The sequence below is a fragment of the Cygnus atratus genome, chromosome 13 (assembly GCF_013377495.2).
Source record: "Cygnus atratus isolate AKBS03 ecotype Queensland, Australia chromosome 13, CAtr_DNAZoo_HiC_assembly, whole genome shotgun sequence".
NCBI lineage: Eukaryota > Metazoa > Chordata > Aves > Anseriformes > Anatidae > Cygnus > Cygnus atratus.
The window spans coordinates 3,356,052-3,376,846 of NC_066374.1; the positions used below are offsets into that span (position 1 = coordinate 3,356,052).

At 45.5% G+C, this 20,795-nt stretch overlaps 1 protein-coding gene across 6 annotated transcripts in view; it reads right to left on the reverse strand.

The window, feature by feature from the left end:
* Positions 1–20,435, reverse strand: part of CAPN6 (calpain 6) — a 61,189-nt gene extending 40,754 nt beyond the window's left edge. The window contains exons 1-4 of one of the 6 annotated variants that reach the window (XM_050713399.1): positions 20,209–20,295; positions 18,367–18,518; positions 12,792–12,850; positions 11,755–11,927 (exon numbers count right to left, since the gene is read on the reverse strand). In XM_050713399.1, the coding sequence (XP_050569356.1) occupies positions 11,755–11,919 (165 nt within the window). In that variant the 5' untranslated portion in view covers positions 11,920–11,927; positions 12,792–12,850; positions 18,367–18,518; positions 20,209–20,295. Of the gene's footprint in view, positions 1–6,474; positions 6,751–11,754; positions 11,928–12,791; positions 12,851–15,709; positions 15,804–18,366; positions 18,519–20,208 lie in introns of those variants that run through there. The other 5 variants (XM_035541707.2, XM_035541708.2, XM_035541713.2 and 2 more) reach the window with 5 other exon arrangements.
* Between the last annotated feature and the right edge of the window lie 360 nt (positions 20,436–20,795).

Here is a 20,795-nt window from a genome sequence, read left to right on the forward strand (position 1 = left end):
AGCCCATTGGGGGACAGGCAAGAAGACAGCCTGGTCCACAGCAAAAATACCCAGGCTTTGAAGGGAGACATGGTTTCACCCCCAGAAACGTGCTTGGCAAGCTGTACCTTGTTCTGCTGCACCACCTTGTATCGTTGATGGGAATGAGAGTCAATCAAACCAAGTTCTTAAACTCCTGTTCTTTGTAAAAGGATGTTTTCTGAAATAGCATCTTCGGGAGAATAAAATTGTATCTGCTTCGGTTCCTATAGTGCTTCTCAAATTAAACACCCATCCCAAAAAAAAAGGAGAGCTCCTCTCCCCCACCCCAGTTCTGGAGAACTAGGTTCTCCTATACAGAGAGTTTTCATGTTAGTGTTCCCGGGAATTCTACCAAGGCCTCTTTAGGGCTCAGCATGCTGCCAGGGTCGGGCATCATCAGTCTGGTGCAGAATGGCTAAGAGAAGCGTGAGAGCCTAGGATGGAGCAGAGCTCCTGTTCCTGTTTCTGATGAACTTTCTCAAACACAGAAATGGATCCCAGCTGGATGAAATACCACAAAATTTTCAAGGTTTCTTATTCAGAGCATGGCTGAGCCACAACGCACTGAACTTACCAGTTCACCTCCCCTCATAGCAGCATGCGGGACGAATTTCAGCCTTGACTTGAACAGCAGATTCTGTTCTAGGAAAACAGGACTTGAACAAGGGTCACACAGCCATACGTGCCCCTCCAAGACTTGAACCCTGGCCACTGCCAGCAATAACTGCTGGAATGGATTAAGGGAGTTAAGAGATCCCTACATGTTTGTTTGGTTATGTGAGAGGAGTCCTCAGGGCACCACACACAGCTCTGCTCACTTCCTTGCTACAGGAACAAAACAGTCGTGAAAGAAAGCATTTAACAACACATCTGCAACAGCCCTTTGCATTTGAGCACTGCGATGTCCAATAACTTTCTGTGCTTTTTGGACCCATCATCTAGAAAAGCAGATGGCTATACTGTCCATCAGGAATACAACTATTTTCCCCACCATCCTTAGCAGATGTGAATGCTGACTCACCTCACTAATGCATCTATTTTTAAATCCCCCTGAAAAAGCTAGCTAACATCTGTCAATATCTACAGCACAGATTCTGGGTCTCTGTCTGCCTTCGAAATGCCACAGCTTTGCCCCGGTGTGGTAACGCAACTCCAAGGCACAGCTTCATCCTTCTTCCTATAGCGCCATTTGGCTTCCCAAGTCCCTGTCAAATATCCATCCTCATACACCCATGTCTGCCTCTCGGGGTGGGGACCTGAGAGCACGAAGCACTAGCAGTTATTAAGTTATTCGGACCAGACACAAAACTTGGTGACTCTGGCACCCATGAAATGCTTGACATCTGTATGAGGAACTGGGCTGGTATTGTCTCTAGACAATTGACTCCCTGAGAGATTAGCTAACAAGAACAGACTATTAATAATATTAACTTTAAACATTATTACAAGACTAAATTGTAGGCTCTTCAGTGGTTCCTTTGGAGTGTCCCCATTTCCCCAGGATGCTTTCAGATGCTGTGTGCTGTCAGCCATGGTTTACATTACTTATGTGTGATATGCCCTCTTAAATGCTGTTTTGAAGTGAAAGTTTATCAGCTGGGTTTGTAAATATCTTGTCACAGCTCCACATGTGAATTCTTCATAAATCTACTCTCAGAATGAGATGGGGAGAGACTCACAGAGGCCTGAACCTGCCTTGGTAAACAGAAATCCTGTTTTCTGTCATTGTTTGCACTGTTCTGTAGCCAAACATGAAACCATGAAGGGTGACAGAGTAAAGAAAAGAAGGAAAAAGCTTTGCAAATTATTTAATCAGTATGACTGTGAACTTGCCCAGATCCTCAACCCCATTTTAAAAACACCAAAGAAGGAAAGTAAGAAGTCAGTGTTGTTGCTCTTTCAGCAAGCCTCGCAGTACCTACTCAGACAGGATATAGGAGTAACACTGTCTCCAAAACAAAAAATACCTTCTTGTGGCTCTAGGCCTGGCTGTCATCCTCCCCAGGCTGCTAGAGTATCAACAGTTTTGCACCTTATAAATTCTGAGTGACATCAGAGAAGACCTAGCTGGGCACCAAGAATGTCTGCATCCAAAACCGGATGCCTGGCAGATTATAAACCTTTTATATGAGGAGTTGTGAGAGACTGATGAATACCTGCAGGAGCTTTGGAATTCGAACCTCGATCTCCATGCAATTGGATTGTTTATTCAGCAGTTCTTAATCCCTGAAACAATTTTCAAGTTGCTGAGGGAGCCCTTCCCCATAGGAGCTCTGATATGAGCTACCCAGCCCCTGTTGTCAAGTATTCTTCGAGGATACAAACTGTAAAATAGTTCATTATATGCAAAATTACAAACCTAAACTGCCCCAAAGAAGGGCATCTTGGTCGAATCCAAGCTAAACAAGACTGAGATCATCCAATTTGGAAGACAGAACACTGAAAGTCTAGTAAAGACATTTCTACACCAAACTGATCTCAGAGTCTTATCAGATTCCTTCCTCGGCCTCCAGAAGGAATCAAAACCTCTCTTTTTTGTTTGTTCTTTTTTGAGCCAGAAGAAAACAAACAGAAGCCTTCTTCCTAGATATGAAACACACAAGCACATGCCCAAGACAACCCTACCTTTGTCATTTTCAGGCAGGGTAAGGACAACTGATGGTACAAAACAGCTGCATGTAGCTCACCACCTTCATCTGCCAGGGTGCTAAAGGGTATCACTCTAATTCTGGTCCGTCTTCCTGTGCTTAACTCGCTTTGTCTGTCATCTGCCTGATTTCTGAGGCAACAGGACAAGGCACATCTCAGATACAGAAGCAACAGCATATTCCACGACCCACCAAAACGATGCACTGGCATCCAGTCTGAGCACTCGTCAGTCAAAAAAGACAGTCATTTGGCCTTTTATTTCTGTTCTCTTAAGGGAGACACGCCCTTCCTCCAAATTCGAATCAAATCACCATTAGAAGAGCTAGAAACAAACATGCACACGCACACAAACACACTTTGGTACCCTCACCACATCAGATCTATTTACTGCACAAGGCAATTATGCTGATAAAGTCCTAAAAGTAGGTCCTGAAGCACAGAGTCTAGAAGAAAAAGGCTGAAAAAGTCCAGCATGACTCTTCTCAGAAAGTCTAGTTACTCAGCTATGACACTGCAAACAACAGCTAATGGTTAATTCACCTGGACAGCTTGCTTCTTTTATTTCTACAAATAATTTGAGCAAAGATGTCTCATACAAGGAGGAAGAGAGAAGATGGAGCAAACAGGGAAGGCCAGAACTCGTGAAGGCATACTCCCTTGAAAAGGAAGTAGTCATTTTCTTTTCAGAACATGTTCAGTGAAAAAAAAAAATCAAAACCTTAGGAGAAAATAATAATGGGAGAAAAGGAACATAAAGTCCACACTGTTCTCAGGGAATTACTTGGCCGGACGCTGTCAGAACATGCTGTTCTAAGTACCTTAGGAGACCAGCAGGGAAAGTCCCGCTATAGCTGGAAAATGTTTCCTTGCCTCCAAGGAAAATTTCAAGAAATATTTCATTTTACTTAGTGTATCTGGGACAAAGTTGCAACACTGAATATATCCCCAGCCTCCCAAAACCAACAAAAACACACCAATCCACCATTTTTTCTGACAAGTGCTTGCTCCTTAAAATGACCAATTATTTGAAGCAGCCAGGACTACTGTTAATTTTTAAGTGATTACAGGATGATATTATGGTAGCAGTAATAATGGCAATGCTTTTCTGTTATAGCGTTCTACATAAGAACTTATGTCCCTGGTTGCAAGAATATGAACTCAGGTTTCAGTGGATTCCAGTTACTACTTTGCTCTCTGTACACCAGTACATAATGCATATATTTAGGTTAGTATAGGAATAGGAAAGGAAAGCAATTATAAAGTAATAACTCACTTTTTCTTCACATGCTTGAATCAGTCTGTGTCGTTCTACAGCTATACAATCCTTGAGGTATTTTTTCTAAATAAGTTCTTCAAATAATACACTAAAATAATAACGTAAAATTATATTGAGATCAATTTCTTGATTGTTCTTCTCTATGCTCTCTAACCGTGACAGTAAACTTGAAGCTGTCAATGTCTGATCACTTCTAGAGTCTATTTTTCAAGGTCATCACCCTCACTACCTCACAGAGGCCTTCCCTGCCCAGACTTGTGAACATTCGGTTGGCTTGAAAAACATTTCAGAAGTGCAGCTAGAGTCAAGCCCAGGACCTTGGTGCTCACCGTGAATAAAAGCAGTTTCATGAACCACTTTAAGCAATGCCTGGTTAAGTGTTCTTTCCCTTGATTAAACGTTGCTCAGCTTTTAAAGCATGGAAACATTAATCCTAATATACTGGAGCCGTGCCAGGATGCTGCTAAGTGCTTCATAATGTCTTGAATCTCAGGTGGTTCAAGTGGACCTCTCTCACATCACTGCTGACCCCCAACTATCCCAGCACTCCAGGGCACCAAGTGGCATCCACCTCATTTGGACACCACAGGACATTTCCCACTGCTGGTGAAAATGACCCACACCGACTGATTTCACCAAATCAGACACTAGAACAGCAGGTTCTGGATCCAACTGATCCTGAATTGCAGCTGTACTGTACGGATAAAGTTTGGTTTGAGCTGGATTTGAAAGATCTTGCCCTCCACTTTTTGACGCCCTTTTCTAGGAGTCCAGTTCCACAGGGCCTTTGAAAACCTTACTGTTCCTGCCTGCAGGTTGCCAGGGTGTGAGGACAGGGACAGCTGAGGTGTGTGGAGGACTGCTAACTCCCCTAAATCCCTCCCCACTAAATACCTAGAGCTCTTGGGGTAGATTTGTTAGTCTCTCCTCCAACAAGGCTTGGAAGCCAAGTGCCAGCACAAACGTTAGCATTACATACACAGCACGGTGGAGTCCTGCCTACACCGGGATCTCAGATGCATGGCAGTTCATTGTTAGTATCAGTAACATCCACCCGCCATCCCACCCCTTCCCCCAGCTCTGAATGAAACCCAACAACCTGAAGACAATTGGATATAATTGCGAGCACAGCACCGTTTGGGGGCGGTGCTGCCAATCCCTGCCACTTGACTGTGCAGTTGCCTGGGCGACGCGTGAGCAGAGCGTGTGAGCAGAGCGTGGTTTTGTGCTGCCACACGCATCTCCGGGAGCTGTGCCAATGCCTGAGCTCCTGCAGCTGGGGCAGATTTAACACCTTCCTCCCCAGGAGCAGCCGGCCCATCCTTGCAGCCACTGCTCTGCAGACTGACACCTGCACGGAACGACAGACGGACACAGCCAGATGCCGGGGACACCGCAGCACCTTATCAAATCGAGTGTTCGGCAATGCTGGGCGTCATCTGCAGGTGGTTACGGAGCACATGCCTCGTGTGCATAGCTGATGAGGGAAAAAAAATCTTTTAGCACCACCTAAAAATAATTTTCTTCCGATGATTTCCTGTCTACCTCTTGTCCCCCTGCCCACGTCCTTCATACTAACAGGAGGTTGCATCATTCCGAGAGCACCATGCTGTCCTCTCCATCTCCACAATTTCAACAGAAAAAGCACAATTAGTGTGCATAGCAACTTTCCCATCAACCTCTCCAGTTATCTTCCAGGGCAGGCACCTTCCCAGAATTTAGCTCTCAATTTCTTTTCTATTTCTTTTAGATGAATGGCTTAAACTTTGGTTGGAGTCCACTTTGCCTATGACCTTATAGAGCTCTTCTAGGAAATCCTTCAGCATACAAGGCTTACACTCTGCTATAAAAATTAAGATGCACTCCAACCCCTCCCTTTATATACGCACACAAGTATGCTTATCAAACAAACATCTGCCAATCATTTGAAAAGCTAGGAACAAGAAATTCCTATGTGGAGGTCAAGACTACAAGCTAAATCTGCTTTTAACGGCAAATAAAACTACTGGTAATAATGGCAGATAGCCTCCTTGTCATTGCATGTAATTGCATGTGTAATCACAGCTAATTACAGCATACGAAAATGCCTGTTAAAATGCTAAATACTGTAATCCAGGAAGTCCTGTGATCCTCCTGGAGCCCTGCACAGTGCTAGCAGCAGTGCCATGTCTGAAAGTCACCCACAGAAGGTGACAGCTGGTACGCCAGGCTTGGTTTGTCTGTGAAGGACAACAGCCGTGGTGTTATGACCTATGGATGCAAGAGAAGCAAAAGGACAAAGAAGCTTTATTTCATGTTAATGCAAGGCCAAGTCTCTCACAGTCCTTTTCTTCTACAGACACGTCCCGGAGAAGTACAAATAAGCAAGCAGCAAGACATTGGTGCATGGCTCACACAATGACCTACGATCTGAAACCACCTTTGTATTCCCAGTAATGTTCATATGCTCAAGGCACAGCAAAGGATTCCTGAGCTTCCTCAAATGTCAGCAGAGGCTTACAACCACATTTTGAAAGACATTTCCTCACCTCCCAGATACAGGCATGTTCCATACACGCCCGTGCTTCAGGTATAAATGCAAATGTCACAGCACACAAGGCTTCACAATTTGTGTTCGAATGCACTTCAAGAGTCGGTAACCACCAGCAGTACAGAAACATGGACGACTCTGGGTGTAGGCAGGGAAACAGAAAACAAAAAGGCTTCTGCTGTTTCCAGATGTATCAGCAGGCTTTGCAAAACAAGTAGTTTTCACAGGACAGTCATCAGACCCTACGAAGGGGGAGGATGAGGAGGAGAAGTGGGAGGAACCTCTGCTCTCATCAAGCAAGTGCGCTGGTCCTGCCCCATGTTCTTAACCAGAAAGAAGAGGCTGAAGGGAGAAGGAAAGGCATTCAGAGCTACAAAAGTGATCGTTACATCAAGAGAGCTGTGGGCGTGGGGAGGAAATCTGACAAAGCAATGAAACGTCACTGTTCGCAGGGGTTGTTACAATCTGATTTGTTTGTCACAGAGAAGGCAGCAGTGTAGCCACACGAAGCTGCTCTGAGTTCACACCGCTCTGTCACCGCAGTTTATGGCATCCCCCTTCAATCGCCGCTCTCCCTCCAGCTCTGGGCTACCCCAAGCACCATCCTGGCAGATACCCCACAAGCAACAGCGAGGAGCTGTGGCTCTGCTCTGTGCTTGCAGTGCACTGCAGGACAGCCACCCGAACGCAGACACAGCATGCCACCCTCCTTCCCTTTCCAGTACCTCTCCTGAATAAATTACTGAAGGCTGACAGGCAGTGCCAAAAACAAATTACTGAAGGCTGACAGGCAGTGCCAAAAACAAGCAGATGTCTCTGCTCTTGTTCGTGGACAAACTGGAAAACAGATTTAGACTGAAGCAATGCAGCTTACAGAGGAGACAGGAAGCAAATGAGCAAGCCATGCATTATCTCCAAGGGACATTGAGCCCAGGCATGCTTACACCTGACAGCCTAGTGCTGAGCACCACCACCTGAACCCTTCACGACACTCATTCTGCAAAATGTATGAGGACTGGGATACTAGTAAACCTTCAGGAGGACTGCTTACTGTGACCCCAAATCCTATCCTGGGAACATACATGGGACAAGGAAAGTTAGTGCAAAACATGTAAAGCTAACCCAGCCAAAACACCCAGGCAGGCATGTCCTAAGCCTCCTCTCCTTTCCAAAGGTGGGCCAAGTCTTCTAAGGCAGGCACAGAGGTGGGGGAGGTTTCCAGCACTCGCAAACACAAGATGTTTTAGCTCCTTAGACAACTGGTCATTTTCCACCAGTTAGAAGCAAACAAAAGCCAGTGCCCCCTCCGAGAAACATGTGGGCATGGAAGTCAGAGCCCCTGAACTCTCCAGCACCTCACCCACCTGTGCTGCCCGGGACAGGTCACTAACCTGCCCCTCCCACACTTCCTACTCTGCAAACTTGGGATGTACCTGTTCTATTTATTCCCTCTGCTGTGTCAAGTATTGGAAAATTGGTGAGAAAGATGGAGAACTGGGTCCATGCCATGCAGTCTTTCTAGCAGCATGGGGCAGGCAGTGGGCCGTGAGCACGCAGTTCCCCACGTACAGTCACATTCGGCACCAGTGGGTTATTGGGGTTTAATGAAACGCAACAGCAACCTCTTCTGTGGTCTGGGACATGAGAGGGTTTTCTCGGGAAGCAGCTCAGCAGTAATCTCAGCGTCTTTCTGTGCTGTCTTACTGAAGGAGAACTAGCCCTGTCTTTCCAGAACACGAATGTACAATCATAGCTCTTTCATAAAGAAAAGATGCAAAGGAAAGCATAATCAGGGCTTATAAACCAGAGGGTCAGGCAGAGAATCCAGGAAAGCATACAATAATATTCTCATTCTGTCAGACGAGACTATTATTTTGCCTTCTGAATGCCTAACTAACATGTCACTTATCTCTGAAGCAAGCTTATCGGCTCTTTCAGCCCTGGCTGGAGGATCACCACTAATAGCTTAACACAAAATGTCCTTGGGATTTAACACCATTGCAAAGTCGACTGTGTCAGTGACAAAATTGAGACAAACCTTGTTAAAAATAAGACAGACGAAATACGTGAAGCAGAGCGACTGCAATTCCCCGGTATTTTCACCAGAGCTGCTTGCTGCTAAAGCCAGTGCTGAGCAGGAGCACCACACAGAGGCAGTGTTTGCCCTCAGTAAGGGGTTAACCAGCACAGGGGGCTGCCGATGTCCCAGGGCCAGCAGAGATGGCAGGGGGCAGGAGGCTCCTCCTACCCCCTGGCAGAAGACAGCTGCCCCCAGCCAGGAAACCGAGAGCCAGCACTGCACATGCATCGCATGCATCACTCTCGTTTCTTGGATGAGCTTTCCATAATGAAAATTCTCCTTGGAAAGTCACACCGTGCTAGGGAGACTGCACAGTAATTACACGGTGCCTTTTGTGTTCTCCAGGTTCTTAATACAGGGGTGCCACAGAAGTAATGCTGCCCTGGCTTTGTTCGCTTTCCCAAGGAGACGTGTACAAAACAACTAATTAACGTCAGACAGTTAATGACCTATTGCTGCAAGTGACTGGAATGAGCAAACAGGACAGACTTAACATTGCAGGTACAAATCCAAAGACAAAAACAAAGGGGAAGAAACCCTTTGCCCTTCCTCCTCTTTTCTCTCCCTCTCTAATACTCCTTTCTTCACTCGGGCAGAATAAAACCTCTAAGTGTACAGAGAGCCCTTCTATGCATTTACTCTGCCTGGCCAACACCAACCAGTCAGGGGTGGAACAAAGTGTGAGCATATTTCTGAGCTGAAACTAGAATACCAGCTTTTACCTCAGAAGAGACGCGGATTCCCAGACCCCAAATGTACTTGGTGGGACACCAGCATCAGTGAAAGCAACTGCAGAGGAAACCCACAGCTCTGTGCACGCAAAGCTGCACTCTCCAGCTGCTCAGACAGCTTCACAGAAAGCTTTATGAAGTAAAAAACTGCTTGTTCCTACCAGTACATGAGTACCAGCATCTGGGCAGGCTATCCACTGCCTCTGTAGATGGAGGGAGGACAGAAAACAGGGTTTCGCCACTTAGCAGGAAAACTTTTGTTCTGCTCACTAAAACTTCATTATTGAAGCTGCTGTGAGAAATTAACATCAGCAGGACAAAAAAAAACACACTAATGCTATCCCAGCAAATATAGCCCAGCCTTGGTCAGCCTCCCCTGCCAACCCCTGTCACACAGGGCAAGGAACAGTACCAGCTGTGTACGGAGTAGATCATGTTGTCATATCAGCTCTTCTAGAAAAGCCACACAAGTTCATGATTCCAGAAGATTAATCCTAATCCCAACAGTGGACATGTGTAAAGTTAAGGACAAAATCATGCTACTTCAGGGTAAAAACACTGTGTGCATCTTGCTACAGGCTTCCAGTGTCCTCTTCATTACACTTCTCAGAGTATGAGAACAGGTCACACTTTGATGGAAAGCCACATGGTCAAAGTTGACGATGATTTTACGTTCTTCAAAATTATTTGCTCATGGCTCTGAACTGCTTTATAAAAACAAGCTATGTGAAGCATGAAACCTCAGAGCAAACCAATTACCAGACCCCAAATATAAGTAATATTAACAGCTTGAAACGTGCAGTACATTAACCACAGTCAGAAGAGAGTGACATGATACTTGATTCCTGTTAAGATGCTAGGTGAAGTGGCAAACAGATACAAGCATTATAGGCTGTGTGCAGACAAGAGCTGTTCATTCTGAGTATGAAATCACTGGGGTGTAATCCAGGTTTTATAAAAGTCAAGGGCAAAATTCGCAGTAAGTTCAACACAGCTATGCAGAGATCAGAGATGTTATCAATCAGTAAAGGAAAACTCTGCATTCACTCCATATAAGACTTGCTGATGAGTTTTCACTAGAACCTCTGTGAAACTCAGAGGAATAGGGTGCTGAGTTCAGTACAGAAAAAGTTTACGTGCGCACGTCTTGGGAACATGCCTTCACTTCTCTGCATCAGCTACACATCCGTGTAGTTGAGTATTCCCTGGGAGTAGCTCAGGAGTGTCCTGTCTCATACTGCAAGACTCACCCAAACCTCTCAAGACCTGTACGTAGTTGGGCTTTATGGTTCCAGTATAGTTAATACAAAGGTAACCTGGGAACAAACCACACACACATGGTGTCCTCTTATTTTTGGCACTATATAGAGAGCAAGACAACAGATTCTGGAAACACAAGTTAGTTCTCTGTGGAACAAAAATGAAACCATTTGCTCTGAACAGAAAGTGGGTATACGCTGATAACAAGGGCTCTCAACTCATTCTGTTGGTGGCAGTTGGAAACATCCAAGTTTCTTTTAGTGTAAGAAGACCTCTCCACTGATTGTTCCTGGCTGTTTGTTGCATTAGCTAGCCTCCCTTGCTGGGCAGACTGTAGATCTTCTTTTTCCTACTCTCTCCTCCAAGAAAAATTACAAATAATTTATTCATACATCTAAACAACTAATTCAGCTACCTGGAATTGGAGCAACTCCCCCTTGCTACTGTGAGGATTCCTTCCTCCATACATTTTAATAAGATACAAGTTACTCTGAAAACATGTAGAAAGCTATTATGATTGAGTTGCACGACTGATTTGCTTCTAGCATCCCAGGCAGGAGGACGTATTCGGTTCATAACATCTCATTTTCTATAATGTTTTTTGCAAGGGTTATATCTTCCTTAAGAAGGAGAAAAAACAATGACAACATGGTGGGGGCACTAAGTTTAGCAGCTAAAGTTCAGATTTTGTATTGCCATTACTGTGCCTGCACACCAGGCCCTCAGAGGGACAGGTAATAAAGAGAAACTTCAATTAAGAGATGAATGTATTTCTGAAACGCTTCTGTTAACATAGCAAACTACAGAGGTAAATAGGCTGACCCAAAAAATGAAGAATATTCTTTCAGAATATATTTCTGTATTGACTGATCTATTACTGATAGGTATTCTTAATTAAACAGAGGGCTGAATTAAAAGCCACTGAAGCTGGAGTCACCACCCATTGCTGCTTGTTATTAGAGAGCCACCAACAGTAAAAAACACAATTAGGCTGTACAGAATGCTTCCTTCTCACCTTATACAGTAAGGCATGACTTTTGTTTTGGACAGCAATGGGACAGAGAGGTTGATGTCTGAATTACACACTGACAAGAAATGAAAGGAAAAAGAGAGGGAGAATAGACTAAGATAACTGGTTTAGCACAGAGAAGGCAGTGGGAGTGATACAGCACAAACAGCATCTCATCACAAGGGGAGCGCCCTTTACCTTTGGGCGCTTCCATTCAACTTTCTTTGGTGGAGCTCTCTGGTAGAAAAGGGACTCATCTGAGGCTGGAAACTCGGGGTCTTCGAAGAGCTGTCTCTGCTGAATACACTGCCCTTTCAGCTTGTGGTATGTCTGATCTCTGAAGAGCTGAACTGATGAAGACATCTCTCTGTCTAGATAAGATGAATATTGGCTTGTGTAAGTCACGGAGTCTCTTTGAAGTCCATAGCATAAAGCATAGCAATGCACTCCTCAGTCTTTGACAACAGAGCATATAACTTGTTCTAAACAAAATTAGTTCTTGATTTCTGATTTTAAAACAGATTATAAATTAGATTATGCTAAGTAGTAGACTAAAAAAAGAAAAAAGGAAAAAAAACAGTAAATATCATATATATATTTTTAAAAAAAGATGACACTTCTGGCTAAAGAGAACTCATCAGGAAAGGCATTAAAGAATCCAGATGAGGGACAATGAGCATTTTGCTTTGTCTAATGGATTGTAAAGGTATGAGTGGGTCTTGTTCCTCAGTTTGTATTATGTGTGAAGAGCAGGACCATCTTTCTTGCTACATTCTCCTACTAGCCTCTAAAGCTTTAATTATCTACTCCAACTCTTATGCCTACAGAAAACTGAAAACAGATTTCTGCAGTTATCCATCTTAATTTAAGTGGCAATACTTTGACTGGAATTACTGTCTTTGATCTTTATGTTACATTTCAGGGAACTGAATTCCCGGAAGTTGCAAATATTTGCAAGTAGTGTCCATAATAATAATAATTTTAACAAATAACCACAAGGAAAGAAAGAAAAAACAATTTGCTTTCAAGCCTTGGTTTCAAGAATCCTAACTATCTAGCCCTGTAAGTTTACAGTCTCAGCCACAGAGCTCAAATAAGTTGCTTAAGATCATTCTACAAATCAAAAATCAACCACAGAAATCATTTTGAATAGTGTGAAGTCTGGGGAATATGAGGGATGCTTCTATTTTTCTGAGGTGCTATTTGAAGAGAGCAAAGAGAATGTCTGAACTTACTTTTGTACTCCCTTCCCTCCTGCTCCGGGTTAGAGATGTATTCCCCTTCCTTCAGGTACCTACAGCAATAAAGACAAATGCAGGTTATCCTCCTGGCAGATCATAAGGACTAAACAACATGCAAGCAATGGAGCATGGTATTACATTGCCCTAGCAGCCTACTTGCTGCATCCTGCTGCAGGGATCCCAGCCTGTGCTCCACAAGCCACTTGCAATCCAAATTGGATGAGATTCCACAAGTTTGCAGAAAACTGAACCAAGCTAGGCACAAGCCTTTCCCAGCAGGCATGTGAGTACAGCAGGGGAAATGCAGAGAATGAGAAACGTTTGGAAATGTCAAATTTATCGTGATTGAAAGTTGCTGTGGCCAAAATAATGTAGGGATGGTTGTAAAACCTGCCCTCCCTCCACTCACTCCTTCCCCTGTCCCAGAATTAATTAGACAGCCCTTCAAGGATGAGAAATGCTGCTCCAGTGCCTTCACTCATGGGAAGGAGAGAATTCAGGAGTGCTCTTCCACCTCATTGCCATTCTTGCACCCATTCCAAAGCCTCCAAACCACACGCTAAATAATCTACCTGTAAGTACCACCTGAATTCTACCAGCAGAACCTTACACAGCAAAGCGACAGGACAAGAACCAGTCTGTGCGTGATATTTTGATGAACCAAATCTTCAAATGCCAGTCCGGTAAAATCTCCATCCTCTGTTAGGACTTTCAGATATAAAGTTTGCATACATCAAGACTGTGATGACTTTGAGTCGAATTCTAATACTGCTGCAATAGATGGAACAAATCCTTGTATCTTCAGTCTGGACAAGGCTTCCCCGTTTGGAACTGCACCATATAGTCCCTTAGAAACTGTAATACAGCTTCAGTAAAATAAAACCGTATGCAAACGAACTGTTCAAAACCAAAACAGCTCACTGACACTTTCCCACTTGTAATGATTTCCTTATTCTTAAAGTTGATTTTCTTGTTAATTAACCCCCCAAAACATCACAAGGACTCTTGCGTAGCAGATGGCCTCCCAAGAAGAACCAAAAGAGACTTGGTTCCCCCCTCCAACCAGTTCTTCAAAGTCAACTTGTCAATTATACACAGATACTTCAGGGACAAAAGCAAAAATTAGTCCAGCTCATTTGGGTAGGATATAGATTATCTCCTGATAACTGGCATTCTTGCTTATTAAAAATCCCCCATGAGCTAACTAAGATTCTAAGCCCAGCCTATTTGTGAGATACACTTGTTTTTAAAATGGCCCAGGGGTGATAAGGTTTTCAGCTGTCATTGCCTAATTCAGCGAGATGGGCTGTTAGTGACCTCATTCCCCACCCTTTCTCCCCTCTATCTGCTGCACTGGAACACAGTCCTTCCAGGACTATGACCCCCACACCCAGTCCTGCAACAGCGCACAGACGGTCCCGAATTCAGCACACGAAATCAAGCTGCTGCCTGCTCACCCTGGGCTCCACAGGCAGCACTTGGCAAGGGAACGCTAACTTGGGAGGAGGAGGCTGCCAAGCTGCCCCCCTCAGGGCTCCCTGGGCCATCCTGAGCAAATGACTGAGCTTAAAGAAGGGGCTTAGCCTGACTGGTAACTGCTTTCCACCCATCCATGAAACCTGGAGCACTGGAGCTGCACGGAAATCCCACCCCTACCTGCTGAGCTAGCAGAAACCCACTGCAGCAGAAACCCCAAAATAACCTTTCAAAACATGATAGAAGTCCCTTTTTTTTTTTTTTTTTTCCCTGTTCTTGGGAAGTGCACAGTGCAGGAGGTGAAGGCAGTTTCTACAACAGCCTAGTGGTCAGAGCACTGAGGACGAGGGAGGACCACAGCTGAGCCCTTCCTCTCCTTGGGGTTTCCACCCAGCAGGACACGGCCCACGCTGACTGAGACAAGCAGCAAGCACCTGGCTCCTGCTCTGAGGTCCAGCTTTGAAGCAGGCCCCAGGCGCTGACCCTCAGTTAACATCAAAGCTCCCAAACTACCCAGCAATGCTCCCTCCTCCAGTCTCAAGGTCACAGCAATAGCCTCCCCCTGCTCTTCTCTTCCAAAGCTTTACCTTCAGTTCTGCTGACGTTCACAATGTGCAGCTGTGCTTGAGGAAAACATGAGGCAGGGCTTGGCAGCCGCTCTTTCCAGGGCTCCCTACACTGCCCTGTGACACAGAGCTGATTGCAGAATAACGAGGGCTGAGAAGCGTGGTCCTAAAATACTGCACCACGTTTTGAAGACCCTCTACGGCTCTGTCAAGAGAAGGGACTGCTCTAGGGGACGGAAAAGAGACAGTCAAAGTAGAAGAAAGAAAAAAGAAACAGCTCTACAAGTCAGACATTCTTAGGTTTTTGGTGATTGTTTCTTTCCCTGACCACACAAATACCAGGTTTGCTCTTTTATCCTTTTCAGTCTCTGAGCTGAGCCCCCAGCACTTCCCCACAGGTGATCCCAAAGTCCCTCTGGAGCCACGACAAGCCCCTCAGTCCCAGCAGCAGTACGGGAGGTCCCCAAATTCTCGGCTTTCAACCACTGAGCTTTGACGTCTTTCTCTACCCCTCTCTTTTCCAGTGCAATTCCTCCTCTGCTCAGAAAAAGGCCTTCAGCACAACAGCGAAGCCACGTCTCTGCAGGTCCCCGTTTCAAAAAGGCTCCCTCCACCCGGCGTCCCCTCCTCACCCCAACACTGCATTTTTACTCCCAGCTGACACTCAGAGATGCTTCCCCTATTGGAGCAAGCAAACTATGGCTAAATCACGTTTGACATAGTCACAAATACCAGCTCCTGGCATTCTTAGCAGCCCTAAATTAAAGGGACATTCACTTGAAATGCAGTTCTTCACGAGATATGAGGACGAGCTCCAAGCATTGTTCCTGGCCTGGAGAGCCCTACCAAACAGGGTTTCTTTACACTCACGTTTTCCCGTCCCAAGTGATCTCTTCCCCAGCTGCTACGCAGGAGATCCACAACAAACCAGGCTGACTAACTGTCCGGGCAGGCAAGCGAAAATTACACCCTGCCTGCCCTTACGTTCATGCAATAAGCACACAACAGCTAACACAAAAAGTCACCTCCTCTAAGCCCACTTCTGTTACCCCGTGTAACTAAAAGTCAAGCAGGGTACGAAGTGGCAGAGAAGCCGCTGCAGCTGTTAAGCCAAGTGCACCCCTTGGAGGCTCGCCGGCAGGCGAAAGCATCCCTCCCACTCCCATCCCTGCAGGAGGGGCGCAGGGCCGGCACGGGGCTGGCTTCGCCTTCACAAAAAGCTCTGCTTTGGGTTCCAAGGGCAAGTGGTGCCAAGCAGCTGCAGAAAGCCCTCTGCTCTACATGGAGCTCCTTGTCTAGGAAGGGGCTCGGCACTCCACATCATCACGCACCCACTTCTTTGCTCGGATTGCAGGATTCGAAGGAATCACAGCACGAGGGCTAAAAGGGCAAAGTAAGTTTCTAGCTGACATTTAACTCCACAGCGGCACAAGACGCTGCTCCTTCCAGCAAGCAGCCCCTGAGATGGAAGTGCTCGAGCTCAGGCACACCCCAGCCTTGGGGTCACATCCCTGCTGCTGCAGGAGCCCCTGGCTGGGTGACCACACGGATACACACACCATACACTGCATGCTGGGGTACAGTCATAATTTTAGGATTTTTATCCCTTTGCTGGTAGCGAGCTTGCTTTTGGTTCCTGCAAGCAGTAGTATTACCATTACCAGTAACAACCAATAGCTGGTTTGTGGGTTCCCCGTTTGAGATTGGAGTTGTAAGCCTGCCCTGACGCTGTGCAAAAACTCCCAGCTCCAAACTCTCTTCTTTCCATCCCAATTTGTCACACAGCCTCAGAGCCACTGTTTGGGCTGTGACAGCAACACAGGCACTCAAGGGCTTAACTGTTTGCAAACACAGTTGTTTAGTGTTCCTGCAAACATCTCCTCCTCCAAACTCAGAGGTTCCTTCAGAGCAATCAAATCAGGGACTGTCTCCAAAAAAGCAGCCCTGCAGCCAAGTTTTAAATTACTTTGAACTGGTTTTCTATAAAGCTGAAAGTGCTTCCAGGACTCCAGCTGGAAAAGGTTATTTCCTTCTCATTCTGCACAAAACAGTCACTTTGCAAAACAGTGACTTTGCAAATTTGTAGTAAGAGTGCAGGGGAATTTAAAGCAGTTGCAAAACTTCTACTTCGTGTACACTGCGGTTTCATGATCTTGGCCATCGCTTTCCTACTGATGCATCAGAAGCATCACTGCCCATAACATCAAACAGCTACTGGAGAAATTTGCTCATTTGTATTGTTTAAGCACTCCAACACACGAACTGCACTGGCAGTCTTCAGGCTTGTAGATTGGGTATCCTCTGTTCTTCTGCATAAGCCTATATAAAAGCTTACAATCAATGTTATATCTGTACTGTGTTGATGTGCAATTGCAGAAGTAAAAGCACGTTCAATTCACATCGAATTTGCTGCACAGGACATTTAACAGCTCCTAGGTCTGGTATTAACGACCATGGTCCAGGGGCTTCTCAGCTGTTTCACATAACGCGCTGCCTGCTTGGATGAAACACCAAGTTTTGTTGGGTGCTTTGGGATAGCAGGATGGTGTCACATCTGCCCCCTTCTCTCATTCAGCTTTTGGATTTTTCAAAAAAATAAGTTTAATTTGACTATTTTATGGTCTCTGTAACTCAGTACTTTAATAGATGTATAAAAGTTTCTCTGTCCAGCTCAGCTCAAGAATTCACTGTGGGAACGAGACACAAGCATTTTTCTTCTCATGTACACAGAAAGGTGCCAACATTGTTCTGCTCCACTGTTTTGCCATACTTAGTATTAAAATCGAGAGAGAAAACATCACATATTTTCAGCTGAGAACATCCATGCATACCCTATCACTTCTAAGCAGAAATTCAGGGGAGACTAACCAGACGTCAGGAACGGGGCTGGCAACAACTTGTTTGCTTTCACGGATGGCATCAAAGAGCACCAGAATCACCTGGCTACAAACCAAAGCTTTGCTACAGTGAAATGAATCACAACACGTGTTCCTTCTCTTCTACTGCAACTCGATAGTGCTCAACTAGGCTTTTCTACCAGGACTCAGCAGGACAGGGAGACTTCATATAGCACTTCAGCTGGGAGCCACGATGCAGCTCGTACTGCAAAGCCTACGTCCAGCAGGACGGTTCAGGAGCGTAAGTGAAGGTTCAAGACCAAGCCTGCCTTTCCAACGAGCCCGGGAGCTGAACAGGAGCTCTACCAGGAATCCTGCCATTTATTTTCACTGTTTGCAATCCACACACCAACTCCCCTGTCCTTCTTAAACATGAGCTCTGCATGGAGCTGCCTGTCCAACTGCTAGCATGCCTGTGTGGTGGTGGCGAGGGGACAGAACTCAGCTCTAAGTCACCAAGTGCTGGTACACGGCAGCAGTAATTCGTGGGAAGTGCTGAGCCACAGGTTGGTAGTAATCTCTCAGCTGCAGGAGGAATTACAAATGCACTGCTGAAACATCATCCTATCCTCTCTCCCATCGCTCTTACAGTCCGCTCACGGTCAGACAAAACGCAAACCCCGCTCTTACCCTTCAGGAAGGCAGTGCTGGAGTCACAGCTCAGGCAACGCAAACACTCGGTGCTCCTCTGGAGCGTGCTGATTGCAAGCTGCAGTCACTCCTCCCACAGCAAGAAGCACAGCTGCTCCAGGGTCTGAGGGCGTGAACTGAAGGTGCTGGGGCTGCACAGGTGGAGCAAAGAACTGCTAAGGAAAGCTGCACTTACAGGTGGTTATGCCTGTGAGGGAAGGACTCCATCTGGCACAAGCAGAAGGGGTGTAACTGCCCAGCTGCCTCCAACCAAACTAGAAAAACACAGGAGTTTTTTGCCACTGTGTTTTGCGTGACTCCCAGACCTGTTCACGGGTAACAAGCAAATTCCTGGCAGGTCTCTTGCACACTTGCCCCTACTCAAGGGGCCTTGATTGGCAGCCACAACTAGAAATCCTCAAGGCACCAAGCAGCTCTGTCCTGCTAAGCATGAGTTAAGGTTTTTTGACCACATCTCAGCCTCAAGGCACAGGCATTTTGCCTACGTCCTGATGCAGATGTTCTAGCCCCTTGTTAGAGCTCAGCCAGCATTCAGAAATTCGAAACACTCCACACATCTGGGCTCTATGGGACTCTGACTCTTAGAGCAGCCAGGGTGACAGTAGGAGAATGAATGCAGAGCTTTACAGATCAACAACGAGAAAGGCTTTTCTAAACAACCCTGCACTAACACTGTCAATGCATGCTACTTTTTAACAGGACCCCCAAGCAAACGCTCAGGGTGATTATTTCTGTTTCAGGACAGAAATTGCCACGTGCTTAATCTTGGTGCCACTTTGTTTCCCTCGTGAAAGGAGACCTGGTTGGGCCTGTGTACACTGCGCGGGATCTGATCTTTGTCTGGATTCTTCAGCTAAGCTAATAAAACACATCTCTTTTCACTGATTTTCAAGTGACAATGCAAAGTGGCTATGGGCCTCATTTTTTAAGAATATCCTGGCAGACAGGATTTTCCAAACTGCACAGGTGCCTGCATACTTTTAAAACAGACACCCTTCAGTGGCATCCACTATAGCCCTAAAACCAGTTAGTTTTGCAGCTAACTACTAGAGAGGTACAATCGCAGTTCTGAATTCAAAACAATATGATAGATGCTGATTGTTATATTAATACAAGTCAAAAGATCTATAACAAGCTGTAAAGAAAACGCTCACAACAATGTCAGCTGATTTGCTCCAGCCATGCCTTTGTGCTGAAACCACAGGAAACAACTTTCTTTAGCATTCCAATTTCTCTCCATTCTGCCTTCTCATAAAAGTTGGTTCAGAAGAGGTCTATGATTGCAAATTAATGGGTAACTCCCTATCAGGCTACTCCATTATTTTGTGTTCATTTATTTACTATTTTAGACATGATATAGAAGTCTCTCCTTCACAAAAATAAAATAAAATGACTAAAATACCCACTTGAATTTCACAGTGAAAGAATCTGCAGTGAGCACTGACATTATTTCAGAAGATCAGAAACAGTATGGAAAATGGAATCATATGAGCAGTGAAATTAAAGCACGCTTTATCAGTCTGGCCCCTTTATTTGGTATAACTGCTAATGATGCCTGTAGAGAAAAGACTTGTGTTAGCATTAGACCGGCTATCCCAGAAGAAATGAGAGCAACCACGATTTTGCAATAAATCACAATGAGCGCTTGGCTCGGTGTTAGCACACAATCAAGATGCCACGTTCTGAAAGAAATATACATTACTGCAGTAGACGAAAGCATTTTCTCACTGTGCTCACTGAAGTGCTAATTACTTGTAAAAAAGTGCTCATCCTGGTGCACATCAAGTAACTACAAGTTTACACGATACCTCTGGCACTTACCTGGCTGAGGTCGGTCCCTGCTCTGAGGCACACCAAACTCCAAAATCACTCCTGCAAAAAACGATCCCCTCAGCTTCTTAACCTGAAACTCTGGGCTGTACCAAGATCACATCAGTAGAGGGGTGTATTTCAGGATGACCCTTCCAGAGATGAGTCACGAGGGACACTGGAAAACCATCTGAGCTGACCCAAAATGCAGAGCCTTGTTTATTCCTGGTAAACTGTTAGCTGCAGTTGTGGCTGTAGCTGGGAATGACTTTTTAAAGGAGGAGACGGGACAAGGCCACTTGGCAAGAGTTGCAGGCATTTTTTGTATGGAAAACAGGGCAGATTAATGCGCATCATGAAAAAAATGATATTCCTTATTAGGCTGCATGCTGTATTCCACTTGCATAAAGCCAGTGTCAATGCCTTTGCCTCGGTGTGTCCCTTCTGATAACAACCCATCCAGACCATGGGGAAGAATCACACAGGACTTCTGAGGGACTTGCAGTTGGATGGGGGTTTGCAGATCGAGAGATGCAGCAAAACCCAACAGGTGACTCTGTGCCCTCAACTCAACACTGTGGCAAGCCCGGAGCAGCTTC